At 42.3% G+C, this 23,738-nt stretch overlaps 1 protein-coding gene across 1 annotated transcript in view; it reads left to right on the forward strand.

Annotated features, from left to right (window-relative positions):
• Positions 1 to 2,386: 2,386 nt before the first annotated feature.
• LOC138804438 (ferric-chelate reductase 1-like) overlaps positions 2,387 to 23,738 on the forward strand; it is a 40,771-nt gene continuing 19,419 nt past the window's right edge. Inside the window, exons 1-6 of the mRNA XM_069988687.1 lie at positions 2,387 to 2,410; positions 12,154 to 12,349; positions 13,948 to 14,084; positions 17,670 to 17,764; positions 19,895 to 20,042; positions 22,405 to 22,587. Coding sequence (XP_069844788.1) covers positions 12,154 to 12,349; positions 13,948 to 14,084; positions 17,670 to 17,764; positions 19,895 to 20,042; positions 22,405 to 22,587 — 759 coding nt within the window. The 5' untranslated portion in view covers positions 2,387 to 2,410. The remainder of the gene's footprint in view (positions 2,411 to 12,153; positions 12,350 to 13,947; positions 14,085 to 17,669; positions 17,765 to 19,894; positions 20,043 to 22,404; positions 22,588 to 23,738) is intronic.

Consider the following 23,738-nt stretch of genomic DNA (forward strand, 5'->3'; position numbering starts at 1 on the left):
TCCTGTCCACTCTGGCTTTGAATCCTCAAATCTCAGCCTCCTGAGTAGCTGGGATTACAGATGTAAGCCAAACGTTGTGAAATTAATAGTTAAAATATATTCTATGACATGCAAGGAACTTACTGTTGTCCTACAGGTGCATACAGTTATGAATGCATATTTAAATGTTTCTGTTTCAATGTTTGACATGCCCCCCCCCCAAAAAAGACAGCTATCACTCAATAAATAAACATTTCTTTAGGGTTTGCGAAATTGTATGAGCTGTCCAAGGCAACTTGTGAAAGCACAGGTCTGAGCCAGCTGATTTTAGGGCTTGTAACTGGGATCTGGCTGAGTGGCTTTGCCTTTCTGGAGTTCCAGCTCCATTCCTCATTTTAATAACTGGTTTCCTTGGAGGCAAGTGGGAGGAGCTAGTAGAAGGGAACTTCTGTGGGGAAGTGATAAGAAGGAGGTGGGGAACTGTTAGGCGTGGGGACCTGGCTTCCTAGAAAATTAGACTCTCCATTTAATTTTCTTCTCTACTTCTTGTAATTTCCTGAGTGCTTTGGTTAGTAAAATTATAGTAATGTATTCTAAGTATGTATATGTGTGTGTGTGTGTGTGTGTGTGTGTGTGTGTGTGTGCACTGATAGTAGGGCTTTAAACTCACAGCATTGTCTGTGTGTGTGTGTGTGTGTATGTGTGCCAGTACTAGGACTTAAATTCAGGACCTCTCACTTTTGTTTAGCTTTGTCCACTCAAGGCTGGTACACTACTACTTGAGCTCCGCTTCTAGCTCTTTTTCTAGATAATGAGATAAGAATCCCATGGACTTTTCTGCCCCAGCTAGCTTTGAACAGTGATTCTTACATCTCAGCCTCCTGAGTGGCTAAGATTACAGGCATAAATCACGGATGCCTGGTATATTCTAAGTATGCTTTGTTTTTGTAGTTGCTTTTTTAAAAATTATACTTTTGGCATGCAAAGTGAACAAAGGGACCATTCCCAGACAGGATCTAATTATAACAACAGGAAACTGTATCCCTACCTAAGGCTTTGGAGGACTAATGATCAGATGACTTAGTTTAAAAATATTCATGTTCCTAGCAGTTTTAGCATGGAAAATGTCTTTAAAATCCTGTAGACATAGCTACTCAGGAGGGTGTGATCTGAGGATTATGGTTCAAAGCCAGCCCAGGCAAGAAAAATAGACAATATTCTTTGCTACAATTAACCAGCAAAAAGCCAGAAGGGGAGCTGTGGCTCAAGTGATAGAGTACCATCCTTGAGCAAAAAAGTGCAGGGATAGTGCCCTGCCCTGGGTTCAATCCCAGTACTAACACAACATAAAGTAAGACAAAATCCTGTATAGAGAGGCTCTTGTTAATTTTCACTGGTTCTGAGATGAAAGCAATGTGAATGTGGGTGTTCTTTTCCCACTCATTTCCTTTTAACATGAAAAGATTTACTAGTGTTGGCTAACCATACTCAGGTCAGCATGTGTCATGTTCTGGTTTTCCAGTCTGTACATGTTAGTTGTGGTCTGAAAACAGAGGCTGCAATATTTTCAGAAACCTTACCTTACCTAGCCCTGATATTTTCTTTTGCCTACGAATATAAAACATACATTTCCGATGGTATTTTGCAAAATTAAAAGGGATAGTTTGCATTGTATTACCCACACAAGCTGATCCTTTCATACTTTTTTTTCAGTTGACTATATTTGTCAAGAGTGTTGCTAGGTAAAAATACAGGGCTATTCCTTCAAATTCCCTTTGTAAGTTTGAATTTCAGATGAACACTAAAACATTTTCCTTTTTTTCCCTCTCTCACTCCCTTCCTTTTTTCCTTCGTCCTAAACAGTGTATAAGATGCTGCTTAGGTTGCAAAATGAAATTCCAATCTTGGGTCCTCCTGTGAATTTGCTGAATTTGACTACCACGGTGCCTTTGTGCTCCTTTGCTTATCATCATGAATGGCAGGGATGTATTTGCAAATACTTGTGCTGCTAAAGCTAAACAGAGTTCCTCGGCGAAACAATTATTAGTCAAATTGTCTGTCTGTCCGTCAGTCCCTCCGCCTGCCTGCCTGCCTGCCTGCCTGCCCGCCTGCCTGTCTACCTGCCTGCCTGCCTGCCCGCCTGCCTGTCTGCCTGTCTACCTGCCTGCCTGCCTGCCCGCCTGCCTGTCTGCCTGTCTACCTGCCTGCCTGCCTGCCTGCCTGTCTGTCCGTCCATCCATCGCCCTGTGAGGCTAACCGACCCTTCATTTTCAGACAGCGCTCAGCCACTCTGGAAAGTCAAGTTCTGCAGCTGGGCGGGGCCGGGCTTGCCCGGGCTGCGCAGCGAGCCGGCCCCGCCCACCCGCCGACCTGGGAGAGAAGAGTTGTCAACGAGCCGGAAGTCGGCAGGGCCGCCCTGTCCCTCCTGGAGGTGAGATTCCCTTGACTGTCTGGGGCGTCCGGCGGGGACTTGGCCAAGCCTTTGGACGGCGTGGGCAGCGGGAGGAGGGAGGCGGCGCGGGGCGCGCGCGCGCGCGGGCCGGGGGTAAGGCGCGGCGGGCTGGATGCTCGGGCCGCCCCGCGCTCCCCGCGCGCGGCCGGGCGCGCTCCGTCCTGACCGCCGGGTGGCTGGAAGAGGAGGCGTCGTGGAGACACGTCTGGGATCTGGAAAAGGAGGCTGTGCGTGCGTGCACAGTGACCGCATTTAAACGGCGGGGACTCCGCATAGATGAGCCCGCGCTCACTGCTGGCTGTCACGCGTGGATGGATTGGGTGCAGTGTATCGGCTGCCCAAGGTCAAAGAGGGATTTTCTTTTTTAACTTGGTGCATGTGTTACTGGGAAGAGTTCTTAGCGAAGCCAGACGTTCACTGTGTTTGTTGTTATTTTCTTTTTCCTCTGAATTACAAAAGGGAATGTTTTATTTTTGTTCTTGTTTTTTTAAAAGTCGTATTCGGATAGTACAGATGTGGCATGCGTGAAGTTTCGATCTTGCTTGCTGATACACAGCTGGAATTCAGCCAGAGGAATGTGGCTTCTGCCTGTAATCTTAGCTACTCACGAGGCTGAGACTTGCGAGGTTTGCAGGTTTGAAGCCAGCCCAGGCAGAAAAGTTCTGCAGACCCCATCTCTAATTAATCAAGAAATTATATGAAGTGAAGTAAGCCAGGCCCAAAGAAACCTAGGTCTCATGGTTTCCCTTATTTGCCATAACTAGTGTATGTCTAGGACAAGCAGTAAAGGGCAAAAGCTATGTATCAGATAAGATGATGTTAAGCGAAATGAACCCCAAGATAGGAACACAAATATCTTTTTTTCTTGCTTGCTATTGTTTCTAATGTATTTATAATGTACCATGTGATTTTTTTTTTTGTTGTTTCTTTGTATGTTCCTCCCCCATGGTATAATCCCTGTTTTCACTGTATTTGATTTTGGTGCCCTGCATCTTGCATATAAATAGGGATACAGGTTGACCCATTGTAACCATGAGATATAGAAGACACTATGTTGAAAACCAACTTTACAACTTGTGGGGGAGGGGAGGGTTTAGTTGTGGAGGTGGGAGGGAAGGGATGGTAGGGGAAAAACAAAGGAGGAGGCAACAATGCTTGGTAAGAAATGTACTCATTACCTTGCGCCTGTAACTGTAACTCTGTACAGAATTTTTACAATAAAAAAGTACCAAAAAAAAAAAAAAAGAAAAAAAATGCTGTAGTAGAGCGTCAGCCATAAGCAAGAGCCAAAGTCAGAGGCCCTGAGTTAAAGTCCTGGTACCCCACAAATCTAGGATTTTTTTGGGGGGGTTCAGTCGTGGGCCTGAACTCTGGGTCTGGGTGCTGTCCCTCAGCTCTTCAGCTCAAGGCTAGTGCTCTACCACTTGAGCCACAGCACCACTTCCAGCTTTATTTTTTCTGCTTATGTGGTACTGAGGAATCAAACCCAGGGCCTCATGCATGCAAGGCAAGTGCTCTACCACTGAGCCACCTTCCCAGCCCCTAGGACTTTTTTCTTTTTGGCCAGTTCTGGGGCTTGAACTCTGGGTCTGGGACTTGTCCCTGAGCTTCTCCTACTCAAGGCTAGCACTCTACCTCTTGAGCCACAACACCACTTCTAGCCTTTTCTGAGTAGTTTATTGGAGCTAAGAGACTCATGGACTTTCCTGCTTAGGGCAGACTTCAAACTGCGAGCCTCAGAACTCAGACTCCTAAGTATGTAGGACTGCATGCATGAGCCACTGGGGTCTGGCTAAATGTAAAATTTTTAAAGAAAGATTTTGTATGTTAGAAGACTTCTATTTGGAAAGGCAAGCAGTGTGTTGATTCGTTTGGCCCCTGGATCTATTGTTTCACACCTGTCTGTTTACTTAATATCAGATTATTTTGAAATTCAATATAAAGCCAACGTCCTGAGGTTCATGCTTCTAATCCTACCTACTCCAAGGACTGAGATCTGAGGATCCTGGTTCAAAGCTAACTTAGGCAGACATTTAGACTCTTATCTCCAGAAACCAGAGGTATGGCTTAAGCAGTAGAGCACCATCCTTGAGTGAAAAAGCTAAGCAAGGGTGTGAGGCCCTTCCAGCCCCAGAACACACACACACACACACACACACACACACACACACACACACACACACACACGTGTGTGTGTGTTTATATTTACACAGACACATACACATATGTATATTTATATTTTGCACCTGGGGCTTGAACTCAGGGTCTGGGGGTTATCCCTTAGTCTTTTTGCACAAGGCTAGTGCTCTATCACTTGAGTCACAGCTCCATTTCCTTTTCTTTTTTTTGTAATGTTGAAAAGAGTCTCAGACTTTTCTGTCTGAGCTGGTTTGGAACCGTGATCCTCAGATTTTAGCCTCCTGAGTAGCCAGGATGACAGGAGTGAGTCACAGGCGCCCATCTTTTTTTAAAAATGGAAAATACTACATACTGAAAATCCATGGGTGTGCACACACATGTAGGGTATAAAGGAGGTTAGGGAGAGGAAGTCCCTCTTCTTCCCATCCTGTTGAGAACGGTTAAAAGCCTGGTGCAGAGGGTTTTTCTTTTCCTTTTTTCTTAAGTAATACTTACTTTGATGTACTATGCAGCATTTTGCAATTCGCCTGTTTTTACTTCTCAATGTGGTGTGAGCAAGCTTCCACTTAAATATATACAGATTCACACTTGTGAATTTTTTTTTTGTTTTGTGAAATGAGTTAATTCTTGTCAAGCACTTAAAATGTGCTTAGGAAACCCTTCATAATTATCAGCACTTATCTTATGACTTCTGCTTCCTCCTTTTTAATGGGTGTATCTTGTTCTATAGTTTGGTTATAACATATTTTTTTTTTTTTTAATTTTGCTCAGGGCCTGTTTGCTGTCCCTGACCCTCTTCGTGCTCAAGGCTAGCACTTTCCCACTTGAGCCACAATACCACTTCTGGCTTTTTTTGAGTGGTTTATTGGAGATAAAAGTCTCATACACTTTTCTGCTCTGCCTGGCTTCAAATTGCAGTCCTCAGATCTCAGCCTCCTGAGTAGCTAGGATTACAGGTATGAGCCACTGGTGCTCCACTCATTTAAATTATCTTACTTTTTTTTTTTGCTATAAACATTTCTGTTTTTTCCCCAAAGGGTAAGTTTCTAGAAGGGATAAACTTGTTAGAAGTTAAACATAGTTTTAGTTCACTAAGATGCTGCCAAATGTGAGCTAAAATGTGGTCTTTTTTTTTTTTTTTTGTCGGTCGTGGGGCTTGAACTCTGGGCCTGGGCGCTGTCCTTCAGCTCTTCAGCTCAAGGCCAGCGCTCTACCACTTGAGCTACAGCGCCACTTCCGGTTTTCTGGTGGTTTATTGGAGATAGGAGTCTCACAGTCTCTCCTGCCCGGGCTGGCTTTGAACCGCGATCCTCAGATCTCAGCCTCCTGAGTAGCTAGGATTACAGGCGTGAGCCACCGGCGCCTGGCTAAAATGTGGTCTTTGACTCTGATTAGATTGCAAGAGACCATTGCTGATCTCCTCTCTTTTGCATTTTATTTTGTTTTTAAATGTGTGTGTGTGTGTGTGTGTGTGTGTGTGTGTGTGTGTGTGTGTGTGTGTGTGTGTGTGTGTGTGTGTGTGTGTGTGTGTGTTATTGTGGCTTTTCTCTCCTGGCTGGCACTCTACTATTTGATCCATGCCTTCAAGGATCTTGCTTGATATTTGGAGATTATGCAGACTTTTCTACCCAGGCTAGCCTGAAACTTTGATCCTACAGGTTTCACTTTCCAGCGTAGCTAGGATCACAAGAGTGAGCCACTGGCTCCTGGCTAGTCTTTTGCATTTTGTTGTATTATTATTATCATTATTACTGCTATTGTTGTTGTTGCTGTTGTTATTGTTATTATTTTGTGCTGGTTCTGGGGCTTGTACTCTGAGCCTACATGCTGTCCTGAGCTTTTTTGCTCAAAGCTAGTACCCTACCATTTGAGCCACAATTCCACTTCTAGCTTTTGGGATTTAATTGGAGATAAGAGTCTCATGACCTTTCCTGCCCCAGCTTGCTTTTAACCATGATCCTCAGATCTCAGCTTCCTTCTCAGCTAGAATTACAGGCATGAGCCATCATTGCCTGGCTTGTCTTTTGCATTTTAAATGAAATAATAAGCAACGTATACATTTAACATAGTTTACATTTATTGTACAGAGATTTTTTTTTCTTATTTCTCCATTCCATATGTAGTATGTATTTTCTATGAAATGTGCTAGTTGTTAAAAAGCACTTAATAATTATTAACAGTTATCTTTGTGTTCTGCTTCATATAATATATTATTATATAATATTATCATATAGAGTATATGACATATATTTATTATGCATTTGTATTTCTATAATTAAATATATAATAAATACAACAATTAAAATATTTATAATATATAACATCTGTAAAATAATCACATATAATCTTATATATAATAATATAAAACATAATATATAATAATACAATATAATATAGTATAATATATAATAGTAGAGATAGTTATTACAGATTATATGTGATAAACATAGAATTACATTTTTAAATACGTTTTCATATAGTTAGGTATGTAAGTTCAAAGCAGAACATGAAGAGGGAAGAAGAGAAGCGCTGGTCTAAGGAGAGCATGTGGAACAGTAAAGATCTTTGGAATTTGTGCAGTGCTGAGAAGCACAGAACATTAAATGTCTGCTACGCTTTTTTTTTTTTTGGTCCGGTCGTGGGGCCTGAACTCTGGGCCTGGGCGCTGTCCCTCAGCTCTTCAGCTCAAAGCTAGCGCTCTACCACTTGAGCCACAGCACCACTTCCGGCTTTTTTACTTTTGCTTATGTGGTGCTGAGGAATCGAACCCAGGGCCTCATGCATGCAAGGCAAGTGCTCTACCACTGAGCCACCTTCCCAGCCCCCTGCTACGCTTTTTCTTCATTTGATCATTCTCAAGAAGTAGATGCGTGTTTGGGTGAGCGATGGGATTGGTGAGCATGTGCTTGGGGAAGTGACTGGGTGGTGGTGGTGGGAATTGAACAGGCTGCAGAACGGGAGACTGGGTGAGTGTCTCACAAACCGGGTGAGATGTGAGAGAGCGGGTGCTCACAAAGTGCTGACTGACAGATGAAGATTTTAGGGGGAAAGCAGAGACGAGTCCAGACACCAGACTTTTCATCAGTCACTTGTTTAAATGCGAGGACCATCATGTCTCAGAGAACCCATGGTTATTGAGAAGAATGCATACAAAGTCCTTAAACATACTGTCTGAGGTGCTGCAAGTCTTCAGCAATTATTTGTACTATTACTTTTTCTCCTAAATATTAAAAAAAAATTTAGTATTGGTACTAGAACTTGAACTCAGGACCTGGGTGCTGTCCCTTGACTTTTTTTTGCTCAAGGCTAGCATTCCACTAGTTAAGCTACAGCTCCACTTCTGGCTTTTTGGTAGTCAATTGATGATGTCTTGTGAACATTGCTGCCAAGGCTGGCTTTCAACTGTGATCCTCAGATTATAACTTCCCGTGTAGTTAGGATTATAGGTGTGAGCCATCTGGGCCCAGCTCACTTACTTTTTATTGCTTTCACTCCAACTCCCAAGTAATTTTCAGAACTCTTTTCAACCATCTTGTGAGTACATTTCCTTTTGAACAGTGTTACCCGCTCCCTCATTTTCTCCCTTCAGCCATCTCAAATTGTTAGATCTGATGGATCTCAAATTGCTATTCACTGAGCCATTTTGTATGGTCTTTGTTATTTTTTTTTTTTAAAGAACTTTCTCTGAAAATGTCACAACTCCAATGGTGAGCTTAAAAAAATAATTTTTCTCTGTGCTTCCTACTGTGAAAATGGTGTCTAAAGCATTTTTATCTGGGCAATTGGAAATACTTGACCTATTTTTCAATTTCTCTATGATTTGAGAGTCAGCTATGAAAGCCAATTTAATTCTTGATGTGGAAGTTTTCTATGAAGGTAAAGTTCAATTGCTAGGAAGAATTTCTGAAGTATTTTAGAAGGTTTGAACAAGTTCAACACAGATGCCAGGGATAGGTCAATCAAACCTGTATACCCATAGTGCAGTTTGGAAGAAATGAAGACTCAGTAGTGATCAGAAAAGTTTAAAATGAGAATGGAAATGACAACTACCAATTATTGAGTTTTTTGTTTAGACATTGAATTAGTTGTTTTAATATCTGTTCTGTCTGGAGCATTAGGAAAGAAATCTCCACATCACTTCTCAGTCTCTTAGTAAGTGGACTCAACGTTCTGAATTTGGTAGAAAATTTGTGCCAGATGTTGATATGTTGAACCACTGCGCATTGTGAAATCTGGGTTTTTGCTGGACCTGTTGACTTTCCATGTTCTCTCCTCAAGTGGGGAACAGTGATACTGAGTGATAAAAAGCAGGATATTGCTCTTAGATTGATGTTTTAATCCTAAAGGCACATGCGCTTTAAGGTACTGTACGCTCTTAGCTTCCTCATTTCTAATAGGAAATAATATCAGATGTACTAGCTAACTGCCAGATTCTTCTTGTTTCTTTTCCTCTTTTTCTTCTCTATGATCCCCTTTCCTTTTTTTTTTTTTTTTTTTTTTTGGTCGGTCGTGGGGCTTGAACTCTGGGCCTGGGCGCTGTCCCTCAGCTCTTCAGCTCAAGGCGAGCGCTCTACCACTTGAGCTACAGCGCCACTTCCGGTTTTCTGGTGGTTTATTGGAGATAGGAGTCTCACGGTCTCTCCTGCCCGGGCTGGCTTTGAACAGCGATCCTCAGATCTCAGCCTCCTGAGTAGCTAGGATTACAGGCGTGAGCCACCAGCGCCCGGCTTCCCCTTTCCTTTTTATCTATAGTAAAACTGTAATCCTTTCTTTACTCTTTGTCAGAAAACGTACATCCTCTACCACTTGAGCCACTGCTTCACCGCTGGTTTTTTGCTGGTTGATTGGAGATAAGAGTCTCTTGGATTTACTACTCAAGCTTGCTTTGAACCTTGATCCTTAGATCTCAGCATCCTTAGTAGCTAGGATTATAGGTGGGAGCCTGCTGTCTAGACAAACGTTTTTTTAAAATGCTCATTGTTACTTCCTAAATCATTTTATTGTAAACATTTTTTTTTTTTGTCAGTAGAAAAGCTTGAATTTAGGCCCAAGTGCTGTTCCTCAGCTCTTCAGCTCAAGGCTAGTGCTCTATCACTTTGAGCCACAACTCCGAGTGCTGTTCCTCAGCTCTTCAGCTCAAGGCTAGTGCTCTATCACTTTGAGCCACAACTCCACTTACGGTTTTCTGGTGGTTAATTGGAGGTAAGAGTCTCAGGGACTTTACTTTCTGGGCTGGCTTTGAACCACGCTCCTCAGATCTCAGCCTCCTGAGAAGTCTACTAGCACTCAGCTGTTGTAAACTTTGGATGTTATCACCCAAGCATGGAGATGTTATCTAGGCACCTCACTCATCTAAGGTCAAGGTCAGGGAACTATCTCTCTCTTGTATCTACTCAACTGGCAAAATAGAGAGTGCCGGGAAGAGCCGTGTGTGTGTTATTTTTTTAATACAGTGTTTAATCTTGCAGGCCTGCCAGTCTCTTTCAGTCATACCTTAGGTTCTTAGAACTGGTAAGTTGGGGATTCCCAGCGATCAGGTCCCCTTCCTTGATACAAGTGATAGAGCCTTCCGGGTGCTTTCTTTTAGAAGATGCTTATTTAGGTCAGAAGAAGTATATCTTTAGGAGGTATTTATTTTTCTTTTAGTCCAAGGATAAGTTTTGCTAGATGTTTTTCTTGAGATACTTACCTTAAAGGTGTGAGCCACCAGCAACCAGCTGTTTGCTGGTTTTCTGGACTTGGAGTCTAATGGGATTTGCTGACGGGGCTGGCCAGGAGTCAGGAGCCTCCGGACCTCTGACCTTTGCCAGCTAGTCACTGGCACTTGGCTGTAATGTTTTATTCTGAGAGTTGGACATGGCACACTGAGTACATGACTTTGCTATAAATCACCCTTTGGGGAGCTGTAGGTGCAGCTGTAGATGTATGAGTAGCCTGTCTGAAAGCTGTACCTGGCCTGTGAATATTACAACTGCTTCTGTCCCCCTGTTTCAAAGCCCTATGCTGGGGCAGGATGGACAAAGTCAGTTATCTCCCTTTCCTTACAGTGGAAAAGACTTGTTGCTTGGAGATGAAATATTTTTGTTCTTCCAGCTCAGTTCAGCTTTAAGAAAACCCCAACAAACTAGGCTTTATGAGTTAATCAGGCTTCATTTACAGAATTATAAGGTGATAATTTGTTCCATTGATTCCACCTGCTTTTGTCTGTGACCAGATACGTGCTAATAGGGAATTCCATGTCTGTGGAGAATGAACCACCTCTTGGGCTCCTCCCAACTAAATCCTGTCCAGTGTTAGCCTTATTTACCTTTGCACTATGTGATCCTGCTCTTCTAAGGCTTGTTGAATATTGTAATTTTCCTGGGTCTGAATATTTGCATGAAGTAACGTGATTGGTCTAGTCCTGAAGATGGTAGGATTGACGTAGCTGATTTTCTAAAATGCAGGTGGTTGGAAGAATCTGAGAAGATGCTTGTGTGGGCTGTATGTCATAAAAGCATATCATCATTCAGAAGACTCAGCGTATCAGCGATAGAAATGCCATCTCTTTATATTGGATGTCTGTTTTCTTTACTGCCAATGAAATCCTGTGTCCAGTTAGATGTTTAGTTTAATGTGAAGTTGGGGGAAGTCACAGGTTGATTAAGGTGATGATATTTGAATCCAAAAGGAGACATTCCTTTACACTTTCTGAGATGAAGTAGAATAAAACCTTACCTTTTTAGCGGACTGGTTTATCATTCCATATTCATGAAAGTGATTATGCATTGACTTGTCAGATTTGGACTGTAGTTTCATTTTGTTAAAACAACCCTGACCCAGGCACTGGTGGCTCACGACTATAATCCTAGCTACTCAGGAGACTGAGATCTGAGGATTGTGGTTCAAAGCCAGCCTGGGCAAGAAAGTCCATGAGATGCTTATCTCCAGTTAAACACTAAAAATAAACAAAGAGGGCTGGGAAGGTGGCTCAGTGGTAAAGCACTTGCCTTGCATGCATGAGGCTCTGCGTTCAATTCCTCAGCACCACATAAGCAAAAAGAAAAAAGCCGGAAGTGGTGCTGTGGCTCAAGTGGTAGAGTGCTAGCCTTGAGCTGAAGAGCTGAGGAACAATGCCCAGGCCCAGAGTTCAGGCCCCACGACTGGACCCCCAGAAAAAAAATAAAATAAAGAAAGCAAGCTGGAAGTGGAGCTGTGACTAGTGGTAGAGCATTAGCCTTGAGCATCAAAGCTCAGGGACTGCCCGCAGGCCCTGAATTCAAGACCCAGGCAGCACAGAAACAAACAAAGAAACAAAAAACAACTTTAAAGGGGACAATTTTAGTTTCTTTATGTTTCAGGTACAGAAAGTAGAGACATCAGTGAATTGCCCCATATCTCACAGTTGATATTTGGGAGAGCTGAAATTCAAATCCAAGTCAGGCTTTGCATGTCCCATTCTTGTATTATGGAGTTTGAGATTATGGGGGTAGCTGGACATTGGAAGCAAATAATTCTGTCAAATCTCTTCTTTCCCAGTGTTGGGAAAGCTTTTATGTTTTAATTCTAAGTGAAAATGTTATGCTTCTCATCTTCTTTTTAAGATGGCATCTCCTGGATGTGCCCTCAGTGCCTTCATGCTTCTATGGCTCATGAGATCTGTAGTGAATTATCCCAATGGGAAAGTCACACAGTCTTGTGATGGCATGATTCCCCAACATGGCCACAGCCCACAGTCGGAGCCCATCCATCGCCTCACAGTGAGTGACAGGACATTCAGACCAGGAGACAAGATTGAAGGTAGCTGCTGTGCTGGGAATAACTCTTTGCATGTTGAATTTTACTCTTTTATGGCTCACTGAATCTTTATCATTGATTCATGATGATTTCATTTTAATGTATTTATTCAGTGGATGTGTGTGTGTGTGTGTGTGTGTGTGCGCATGCATGTGTGCATGTGTGTGTGTGTGTGTGTGTGTGTGCTCAGGGCTTCATGTTCTCACTTGGCTTTTTTGTAGGCACTCTGTTTACTTGAGTCATATCTTCACTTCCGGCATTTTGCTGATTAATTGGGGGATGAAGTATCTCATGATTGTGCCTCAGCTAGCTTTGAACCATGATCCCAAGGTCTCAGCCTCATGTAAAGTTAAGATTACCTGCAGCCAGGCTATTGACTTGTTTTGTAAGATATCATCATATTTGTCACTTGTTTTGGTTTTGTTTACTACAGATGGCCATTTTATTTAAATGTATCCACTCTCTATTCAGAAGTGTTTTTTTTTTTTGTCAGCTGGGTGTTGGTGACTCATGTTTATTTATAATCCTAGTCACTCATGAGATGGAGATTGGAAGGATCATGGTTTGAGGCCAGCTACGTACAAAATTTGCAGGATCCCATCTCAATCAGTATCTGGGTACAGTGGCTCAATCTGTCATCCCAGCCCTGTGGGATGCTGAGATCTAGAGTATCAGGGCTCCAGGCCAGGTACTACGCCTCTCCCCCCCCCCCCCCCCCCACAAAAAAAAATTCAAGAGACCTCATCAAAGCAGAAAAGCTGGGTGTAGTAGCACATGCCTATCATCCCACCTTCCCAGTAGGAAGCGTAAATAGAAAGGTCATAGTTTCAATCAGCCCAGGTGAAAAGTGATAACCTATCTCAAAAACTAGCCATAGCAATGAAGGCTGGAGTTATAGCTCAGGTGGTAGATGCCTAGCCAGTGAGCCCAAAAGTTTTATTATTGTTTATTTACATATGTATATTTATTTACTTGTATTTATTAACATATTAACATTATATCCACTGAGTGCTACTAGCCCAGTGCAAGAAGAAAATTACATTTTATCTTGTTCAAAATGTAATTTAGAGCCCTTGTCTTAAAAGAAGTCATATAGTCTCTTGTGTTTCCCTGACTATTCCAACAAAATGTAGGCTGAGTGTTGAAGTGAGTTTGTAATAGCAAGCCTTCATTTCTGCAGTTCTAGAAATACAGAGTATCAATAAATACTCTAATAGAAAAAATACATGAAGAAATAAGCATGGAAAACTTGTGTTATATGTATCTCTTAGAGTTTCACATTGCACAGTAGATTATTAAAGACCCCACAGGATTTGCAGTAAAGGAACACATACTGAATTGAATTTAGTGTTTTCCAAAGTAAAATTTTTCCCCTGTAGACTGACCCCTGGTAGCCACCTGTGTTGTTACTGTATTAACTCATTCTGGAGTACAGATCCTGCAGAAGGTAGATTAGAGCATCTAGCCTGTGCTAACTCGTTTTCTCTCCAGGAGCAGTTTTACATATGCATACCCCGTTCTAATTGTGATGGGTTTTCCATCCTCATTCTTCTCTGGGATATGTCTAAGTCTTGTAACCTGATTTTCAATCTGTTTCTCAGTTACTCTGTCGGGACCACCATTTAAAGGCTTTCTCTTAGAAGCTCGGGATGCTGAACGCTTGAGTGGCCCTCCTATTGGCTCCTTCACAGTGATTGACAGCCAGGTGTCACAGCTTCTGACTTGTGAAGATGTACAGGTTTGTCTTTCCTTTTGAAATTAATTTCTGCCAATTTCCTTGGGATCTTTTTTTCACTGTGGGGTGGTGCTGATCTTACCGTGTGCTGTAGATGTTTAGCCAGACTCACAATGTTCACATGTTCTCTAATGTGTTTGTCCTATGGGTTTACATATCAACATCCTAGAAAAATGCTTGCGATGATATTTACTTATTTATGTGTATCACTAATGTGAGGAACTTTTGTTGTGGTAATTCCATAAGTGTGCACAATGTACTTTTTTTTTTTTTTTTGGGTGCCAATCTTGGGGCATGAACACAGAACCTGGGTGCTGTCCCTAAGCTTTTTCCAATATTCTTTTTTTTTTGGGGGGGGGGTCTGGTTGTGGGGCCTGAACTCTGGGCCTGGGCGCTGTTCCTCAGCTCTTCAGCTCAAGGCTCTACCACTTGAGCCACAGCGCCACTCTGGCTTTTTTCTTTTTGCTTATGTGGTGCTGAGGAATCAAACCCAGGGCCTCAGGCATGCAAGGCAAGCGCTCTACCACTGAGCCACCTTCCCAGCCCCCTGTCCCTAAGCTTTTTTGTGCTCAAGTCAGGCACTGTACCTCTTGAGCCACAGCTCCACTTCTAGCTTTGTGATGGTTAATTGGAGGTAAGAGTCTCATAGATTTTTCTTCCTCAGGTGTCTTCTAACTGTCATCTTAAATCTCAGCCTCCTGAGTAGTTGGAATTATAGACGTGAGTGACCATCCTCTAGCTGTATCATGCACAAATTCTTTCCTTCCTTTGTATTGTAATGTCTTTGTATCTGGTTATTTAAGTTAATTATTCATTCATTTATTTATTTATTGTAGTACTGGGTTTGTACTCAGGGCTTCATTCTTGTCAGGCAGGGACCCTACCAGCTGAACCACTACCTCAGCCCTTTTTTGGTGTTTTTTCAGGCAGACTCTCACATTTTGGTCCAAGGCTGGCCTCAGATTGCAGTCCTATCTATGGCTGTCTGAAAAGCTAGAGTGACAGGTGAACATTACCATGTCTGGCATATTTTTTGCAATAAGGTCTGACTAGCTTTGCTTGTCTGGAGTGGCAGGGCTTGGCAGTGTGAGCTAGCACATCTGCCTTTCTGTTGATTTTGGAAGAGTATCTGTGTTGAAGATAAGAGTTCTGGAGGGATGTTCTATAGGAGCCGTCCTGAGTGCAAAGAATATGCCAATGAACAAGACTAACCCATTCTTTTTTAAAAAAATTAATTAGCAATGCTTGATAAGAAATGTACGCATTATCCTGCCCATGTAATTGTAACTCCTCTGTACAGTATGTTCACAAAAAAATAAAATAAAATGAAAAAAAAAGAAATGTACTTATTACCTTACTCATGTAACTATAACCCCTCTGTACAGTATTTTTACAATAAAAAAGTATTTAAAAAAATTAATTAATTAATTATTTTTGTCCATTGTGGGGGCTAAACTCAGGGCCTGGGTACTGTCCCTCAGCTCTTCAGCTCAAGGCTAGTGCTCTACCACTTGAGCCACAGTGCCATTTCTGGCTTTTTTCTGCTTCTGTGGTGCTACAGAATCGAACCCAGGGCCTCATGCATGTGAGACAAGCACTCTACCACTGAGCCAACTTCCCAGCCCTAACCTGTTCATTTTGAATTCATGCCCTTACATGTGATTGGGACAGTTGGACACAGGATGTGTAGAAAGTAGAACATGTGTACATGGGACACATGTGTGTGGCACCATGTAATAATTTAGGCTAGGACATACACAGGTGAGTGAAAAGCATGGAGAAGAGAGCCACAAGCAGAGTTTCTAAGAGGGCAGAATCCTTAAACAAGGTTTTAAAGAATGTGTGAAAACAGGCCAGGTGCTGGTGGCTCAAGCCTGTAATCCTAGCTACTCAGGAGGCTGAGATCTGAGGATCGAGGTTTAAAGCCAGCCCAGGCAGGAAAAGTCCATGAGACTCTTATCTCCAGTAAACCAGTCAGAAAACTGGAAGTGGCGCTGTGGCTCAAGTGGTAGAGTGCTTGCCTTGAGCTGAAGAGCTGAGGGACAGCGCCCAGGCCCAGAGTTCAAGCTCCAGGGCTGACCAAAAAAAAAAGTATGAAAACAATGTGTGGCAGCTCATACCTGTTATCCCAGACACTAGGGTGGCTTAGGTTTTGAGACTATCTCAACACAGATGAAAAGTTCTATGGCATGGCTCCAGGGGTACAGCCCTTGCCTAGCAAGTACTAGGCCTAGTGTTCTACCACAGAGCAACTTAGAGTCATCAGAGAGGAAAAGAAAAGAAACAAGTTTCTAAAAATAAAATGGGAAACAAGCTTGTTTAAGAGTAAGGAATTCTAGGGCTGGGAAGGTGGCTCAGTGGTAGAGTACTTGCCTTGCATGCATGAGGCACTGGGTTCGATTCCTCAGCACCACATTAAAAAAAAAAAAGAAAAAAGCCTGAAGTGGCACTGTGGCTCAAGTGGTAGAGCGCTAGCCTTGAGCTGAAGAGCTGAGGGACAGTGTCCAGGCCCAGAGTTCAGGCCCCACGACTGGACCCCCCCCCCAAAAAAAAGTAAGGAATTCTAAAATATGTATTTATAGCTGTATTCTAAAATATGTATTCTTTCCAGTTTTTAAAATGGAAGAATCCTTTGCATTTTATTTGTGCTTATTAGTTGGAGGGACATTGATAGTGTGGCAAAAGATCAGGCTATTATATATATTTATTCATTTATATGTAAAATATAGATATAATGTTTACACATATAAATGTATAAGATGCATTTGTATAAATGATTATTTATTGTTAATATAAAGGCAATATACAAAGGGATTACAGTTACATACATTTCTTGCCGGGCGCTGGTGGCTCACGCCTGTAATCCTAGTTACTCAGGAGGCTGAGATCTGAGGATCTCGGTTCAAAGCCAGCCCGGGCAGGAGAGACCGTGAGACTCCTATCTCCAATAAACCACCAGAAAACCGGAAGTGGTGCTGTAGCTCAAGTGGTAGAGCACTCGCCTTGAGCTGAAGAGCTGAGGGACAGCGCCCAGACCCAGAGTTCAAGCCCCACGGCCGACAAAAAAAAAAAAAAAGAATACATTTCTTTTTTTTTTTTGCCAGTCATGGTGCCTGAACCCTGGGCCTGAGCACTGTCCCTCAGCTCTTCAGCTCAAGACTAGCACTCTACCACTTGAGCCACAGCACCACTTCCAGCTTTTTCTGCTTATGTGGTGCTGAGGAATCGAACCCAGGGCCTCATGCATGCAAGGCAAGCACTCTACCACTGCCCAAGAATACTCTACCCAGCCCCAAGAATACATTTCTTTTTGGACAAGTCACCCCTTCCCTCTCTCTCCTTCTGTTTTTCCCTCATGTCCCTACTCACAGTCTCTGTAACAACCCATTCAATATCCATGACTCTCTTCAGTTCTGAAATATCAGAAGACTAATTTGTTCATGGAGCAAACTAGCAATATGTTGTCAACTGATCCGTGTGAATGTATTGAGTGTTCACCAGATTGCCAAGGAATGATAATTACATTGCAAAGCCATGGTGGTGGGCTGTTGGATGATGAAACAGTAGTTCCTCTGCATTTTATTTCAGGAATCAGCTGTGAGCCACAGAAGTTCATCCAAGAAAACAGAAATGCGAGTCTATTGGAATGCTCCAAGCAGTGCCCCGAATCATGTACAGTTTCTGTGAGTAGAAGAATTGACATCTTTCTAATCAATATAATCAAACCATAATGGATTGTTCTAGTTTCTATGCTAGTCAACTGTATAAGAGAGTTTTGGGATAGTAGTGACACCATCATAACAATAAAGGATTTTATTTTATTTTTTTTGGGTCCGGTTGTGGGGCCTGAACTCTGGGCCTGGGCGCTGTTCCTCAGCTCTTCAGCTCAAGGCTAGCGCTCTGCCACTTGAGCCACAGCACCACTTCTGGCTTTTTTCTTTTTGCTTATGTGGTGCTGGGGAATCGAACCCAGGGCCTCATGCATGCAAGACAAGCACTCTACCACTGAGCCACCTTCCCAGCCCCTAAAGGATTTTTTTTAAAAAGTGAGTTCTTGCTAATAGCTTGAATAGGCCCCAAGTTTAAGATCCTCCTGCCTCAGCTTCCTGAGTATTAGCTTTCCAGCCATGTGCCACTAAACCTGGAAGGATTTAGTAATTAATAGGCCTTAGTAGACATTTGTGGGATGAATGAAATATTGTACTAATTTGATACTCGTAAGAGCCACCAGTTAATACTTGTATAGCTGATGTATGGAGTAATATTCTTTAAAATATTTATTCCAGGATGGGTGCATATGGCTCACCCTTGTAATCCTCACTACTTAGGAGGCTGATATCTGAGGATTGTAGTTCAAAGCCAGACTGGGCGGGAAAGTCTGTGAGACTCTTATGTCAAATAAACCACCAGAAAACCAGAAGTGGTGCTGTGGCTCAACGTGATGACATGCTAGCATTGAGCAAAAGAGCTCAGGGAGAGTACCCAGGCCCTGAGTTCAAGCCCCATAACCAACCAAAAAAAAAAAAAAAGAATGAGTGTGTGTGTGTGTGTGTGTGTGTGTGTGTGTGTGTGTGTGTGTGTGTGTGTGTGTGTGTGTGTGCTGGTATTGGGGCTTGGTCTCTCGGCCACAGTGCCATCCTGAAGCTTCTGTATTCAGGGCTAGTGCTCTACCACTTGAGCCACAGCTCTAAGTCTAGCATTTTGGTGGGTAATTAGAGATAAGAATCTGAGATTTATCTGCCTGGGTTGGCTTCAAACAGTGACTCTCAGAGTAGCTAGGATTACTGATTTGAGCCATGGGTGCCAGCTTTGTTTCTACTTTAGTATGAGAATGAGAGATCACCCTGAAATGAGGATGATTTTGTTTTCCAGTGTTACAACTTATATTCTAGATGGCCAGAAAAGTAAACATGAATTATGAGACTCAGAAGACTTGAATTAATACTTTCACCCTGGTTTTCTATGCGAAAGGAAATGGAATATCTTAAAACCATGTAAAAATTGCTGAGTGGTATAAGAAGCTTAGTTTCAAGGGATAAATGGCTCTCCTTTGAGGTCTTCATTTCCTCCTTAACTTGGTACGAAGGCTCCCCTCCTCCCGCACATGTGTCACGCACGGCTTTGGACCTCTGTGTTGGGTGCAGTATGCTGTCTGTGATTGCTGGAAGGTTGCTCGTTCAGCTTCTTTTAGTTTTCCATGTGGTACACCTCCCCTTCGAGGGAGTATGAATAGTACATGATGAAATGATGAGTTAAATGTTCCTTATGTGTCAGGGAGCAGAAATCTGTGTGCTTGACTCCCTGAGGCTGGATTAACAACTGTGGCTGTTGTTAATATGCCCAAAGGACAGACAAGTAAGAACTGAGAAGGACAGAGGGAGAGAAACTAAGTTTATCTAGTGATGGGGTAAAAGACTCCTTGCAGATTTGTCTTATGAAAGTTGTATGTTCCTAGTTCATTCCCCTTTTTCCCTTTAAAATTCTCTCTGTCTCTGTCTCTCTGTCTCTCTGTCTCTGTCTCTCGCTCTCTCTGTACGAATAATGGGACTCGAATTCAAGGCCTGGGTATTGTCCCTTAGTTTTTTCACTCAAGATGGGGACTCTACCATTTGAGCCACAGCCCCACTTCTGGCATTTTGGTGGTAAAATTAGAGGTAAGAGTTTCACGAACTTTCCTGCCCGGGCTGGCTTTGAACCATACTCCTCAGATCCCAGCCTCCTAAGTACTTAGGATTACAGGATTACAAATTTTGATTTGAGTACAATGGACCACAGACAGGGTGTTGTCTAATTTTATTGGTATTGCATTTCAGAGTCACAGTTGTTGAGAAGTATAAAATCTACTGGGTGAAGATTCCTAGTGACGTAATTTCGCAACCGAATGCACTTCCTTTTACGACACCTAAAGCCACCAGAATGCCATTGTCAACATCTCCCCCAGTTTCCCACTTAACCAAACCAGTGAGTAACATTTATTCATTCATGTATTCATTCATTCATTTATTTATTTATACCAAATGCAGTGTGAAATAGCAGCTTTCTTGGAAATGGTGGTTCTATGCCTTCTTTGCAAATTACTCAGTAAGAGGGAGCTGTTTGGGTTGTTATAGCAAGTGTTTGGGTCCCATATATTAAATATCTGTTCTATGGCCCACTCTCTGGGTAGTAAGAATTCTATGTACTAAGCTCCAGAAAATCCCAGCAAGCTTATGAGCTAGAATTCCTTGTAGGCCCTATAATACAAAGGAATCAGTATTTAAAAGTACCTTGAAACAGATAAGGCATGTGCAAAATCATGGGATGAAGCATTTTGCCAAAGGAGATGCTAATCAAGTAGGCTTCCGAATTCAGAAATATGAATGGTTTAAATCTCTTATTAGTGGAGGAGAAGCAAACCTGGGGCTAAGTACTGATTTGTCTGCTTACTGTGGGTCTTTGGAAAATGACTCCAGTTTCAGGCTCCGTTTTTTGTGAGAAAAAGAATGAGAAACATCCGGGCGCCGGTGGCTCACGCCTGCAAACCTAGCTACTGAGGAGGCTGAGATCTGAGAATCGTGGTTCAAAGCCAGCCTGGGCAGGAAAGAGCGTGAGACTCCTATCTCCAATAAACCACTAGAAAACTGGAAGTGGCGCTGTAGTTCAAGTGGTAGAGTGCTCGCCTTGAGCTAAAGAGCTGAGGGACAGCGCCCAGGCCCAGAGTTCAAGCCCCATGACCGACAAAAAAAAGAATGAGAAACAATAATATCTAGCTTTCAGTGTCACTGAGGTACACAAAATCATGAATGTCAGTTTTTCAGCCGTTCCTTGCACTTAATAGAGAATTCTCAGAAACATTATTTTTCTTTTCTTCCTTTTTATTGTCCTTATATATCTCTTTGTTCACATGAATAAGACTAAGTAAAATACTTTATCCTGTCACATTAGTTTTGTTTTCCTTCTACATTTTTTTTGCCAGTCCTGGGGCTTGAACTCAGGTCCTGGGCACTGTCCCTGAACTTCTTTTGCTCAAGGCTAGCTCTCTACCACTTGAGTCACAGTTCCACTTCTGGCTTTTTCTGTTTATGTGATACTGGGGAATCAAACCCAGGGCTTCATGCATGCTAGACAAGCGCTCTACCAGTAAGCCACATTCCCAGCCCCAAAGGCATAATCTTTAGTTACAGGAAGATTGGTTCAGAGTCATAGGATTGTAGTGCTCAATAGGCCTTGGAGTCTGCTTTGTGCAGGTTTCTTCCTGTGTCGTTAAGGTGAAGGCATTTGGCTGATATGATAGAGGCAAAGAGGAGAGCAGATACTAAGTGAAATGTCCTGCCCCTTGCTCTCTTCATCTTACGATGATTAATCTTTATATCCCCATTACATGGAGTTACACAATCTCTAGCTCTCTTCTGAAATGCACTGTTCTAACAGGCCTGCTTATTGTTCTGCCAAATTGCAGAACCAATACTTAAAAAAAAAAAAAAGGACAGTAATGAGGTTTGGACTCAGAGCCTCACGCTTACTAGGCAAGCACTCTATCACTTAGCTGCACTTCTCAGTGGGCTCATAATTTAAAGCTCATTGTTCAAAGCTCAAAAGTTCATAGTAAGACCCTTTTTCTCAGATACTCTAACAAGCAGCTCTGGATTAAATCATTTTTAATCTTTGCTACTCCTTCACTGCTAAATTATTACTATTATTTGAAAGGGTGGTCTATATTGGGGTAACTTTTTCTTGTATGACTTCAGCATTACATTTGAGCCTAAATATTAGTGGTGATGATTAAGTTCTAAATCTAAAAACTTTTTATTTATTTTTATGTTTTAAAACTTTTATTGTAAAGGTGATGTACAGACGGGTTACAGTTACACAGGTCAGGTAATGAGAAACATTTCTTTTTGAAAACTTGCTTTTTAGATTCATTTGCTTACTTTTCAAAATCCTATTGCTGAAAACTCAAGGGTGCCTATTTAGGTAAAAATTGTAATATGGACATGTTTACTAAGAAACTTCTCAAAATGTACCAGAAAGTTTGCTCTGGAACAGAAGGTAAAATGTATGGTCTATTCAAGGAATCTGAATGTTCTTTCACTGTTACAGGCTAACTAGTTTTCCATAATTTAATTGCCATTAATTAAGTTTAAAAGCCCACAACATAAATACTGCCCTGACCAGCTTTAATTTGGCATGTGTCTTTGGTTTCTTTGTTTCCCTTGTTTGAATGCCTATTATGAACAGATTTTTCTCATTACAACCCATTCTTGAAGGTTGTGGCTCATCTGTCATTGGCAATGAACTGCTTATTGGATAATTAAGACTTCCCCCACCCCTGTCATTTTTCTAGTTCAATGCCTCAGACTGTGGGAACAAGAAGTTCTGTATTAGGAGTCCTTTGAACTGCAATCCAGCGGATGAGCCTGCCTGTATCTTCTTGTCCTTCACCAGGCACGACCAGTCGGTTCTGGTTGAAATGAGTGGTCCCAGTGAAGGCTACTTATCCTTCGCACTTTCTCATGACCGATGGATGGTTTGTACCTCTCACTTGCATAACTGGTAATGGTTAGAGACTCACAAGAGTGAGCTGTTGTCTGTAATAGATGAGTTATTTCTTCAAAGTCAGAGTCTCATACTGAAGGGTGGGATGGGAAAGGAGAGACCAGTACAGAACCGATGCAAAGTTAAATGGCTATGTTTCATTGTTTTTTAACAGTCGGGCAATTATGTGCTTCTAAGAACAGACTGTCTTTTTTTTTTTGGGTCCGGTCGTGGGGCCTGAACTCTGGGCCTGGGCGCTGTCCCTCAGCTCTTCAGCTCAAGGCTAGCGCTCTACCACTTGAGCTACAGTGCCACTTCTGGCTTTTTTCTTTTTTGCTTATGTGGTGCTGAGGAATCGAACCCAGGGCCTCATGCATGCAAGGCAAGCGCTTTACCAGCGAGCCATCTTCCCAGCCCCCAGATTGTCTTAAAGACAGTTGGGAAGATAATTTTATTTTTGGTAGATTTGCCACTTTATGCTTATGTGTCTCTCTTCATGATAAAGCACAGAAGCAAAGGTAAAAGTATTAGTGTGGCTGGGGACTGGTGGCTTATGCCTGTAATCCTAGCTACTCAGGAGACTGAGATCTGAGGACTGCAGTTTAAGGCTAGGTTGGGAAGATAAATCTGAGTGATTCTTATGTCAAATTAACCAGCAAAATGCTGAGAGTGGAGGTGTGGCTCAAGTGGTAGAGGGCTAGCCTTGAGCAAAAAAAAGCTAGGGGATAGCACCTAGGCTCTGGTTCAAGCTCTAGTACTGGCATGATGAGAAAATAACGAATCCAATAACAAAACAAAAAAATTGCTGTGTATAAAATAATCATGTTTGCAATGCTTTTTAATTTTTTTTATGCATTTAAAAATTGTTATTATATAGGTGATGTAGTAGGGGTTACAGTTATATAAGCCAGGTAAGGAGTACATTCTTTTCTTTTCTTTTCTTTTTTATTGCCAGTCCTGGGACTTGAATTTAGGGCCTGGGTACTGTCCCTGAGATTCTTTTGCTCAAGGGTAGCATTCTGCCACCTTAAGCCACATCACCACTTCTGGTTTTCTGGAAGTTAATTGGAGATAAGAATCTCACAGACTTTCCTACCCAGGCTGGTTCCAAGTGCTGTCCTCAGATCTCAGCCTCCTGAGTAG

This window comes from Dipodomys merriami, unplaced genomic scaffold (assembly GCF_024711535.1).
Source record: "Dipodomys merriami isolate MVZ:Mamm:240054 unplaced genomic scaffold, mDipMer1.0.p SCAF_365, whole genome shotgun sequence".
In the NCBI taxonomy this organism is placed as follows: Eukaryota; Metazoa; Chordata; class Mammalia; order Rodentia; family Heteromyidae; genus Dipodomys; species Dipodomys merriami.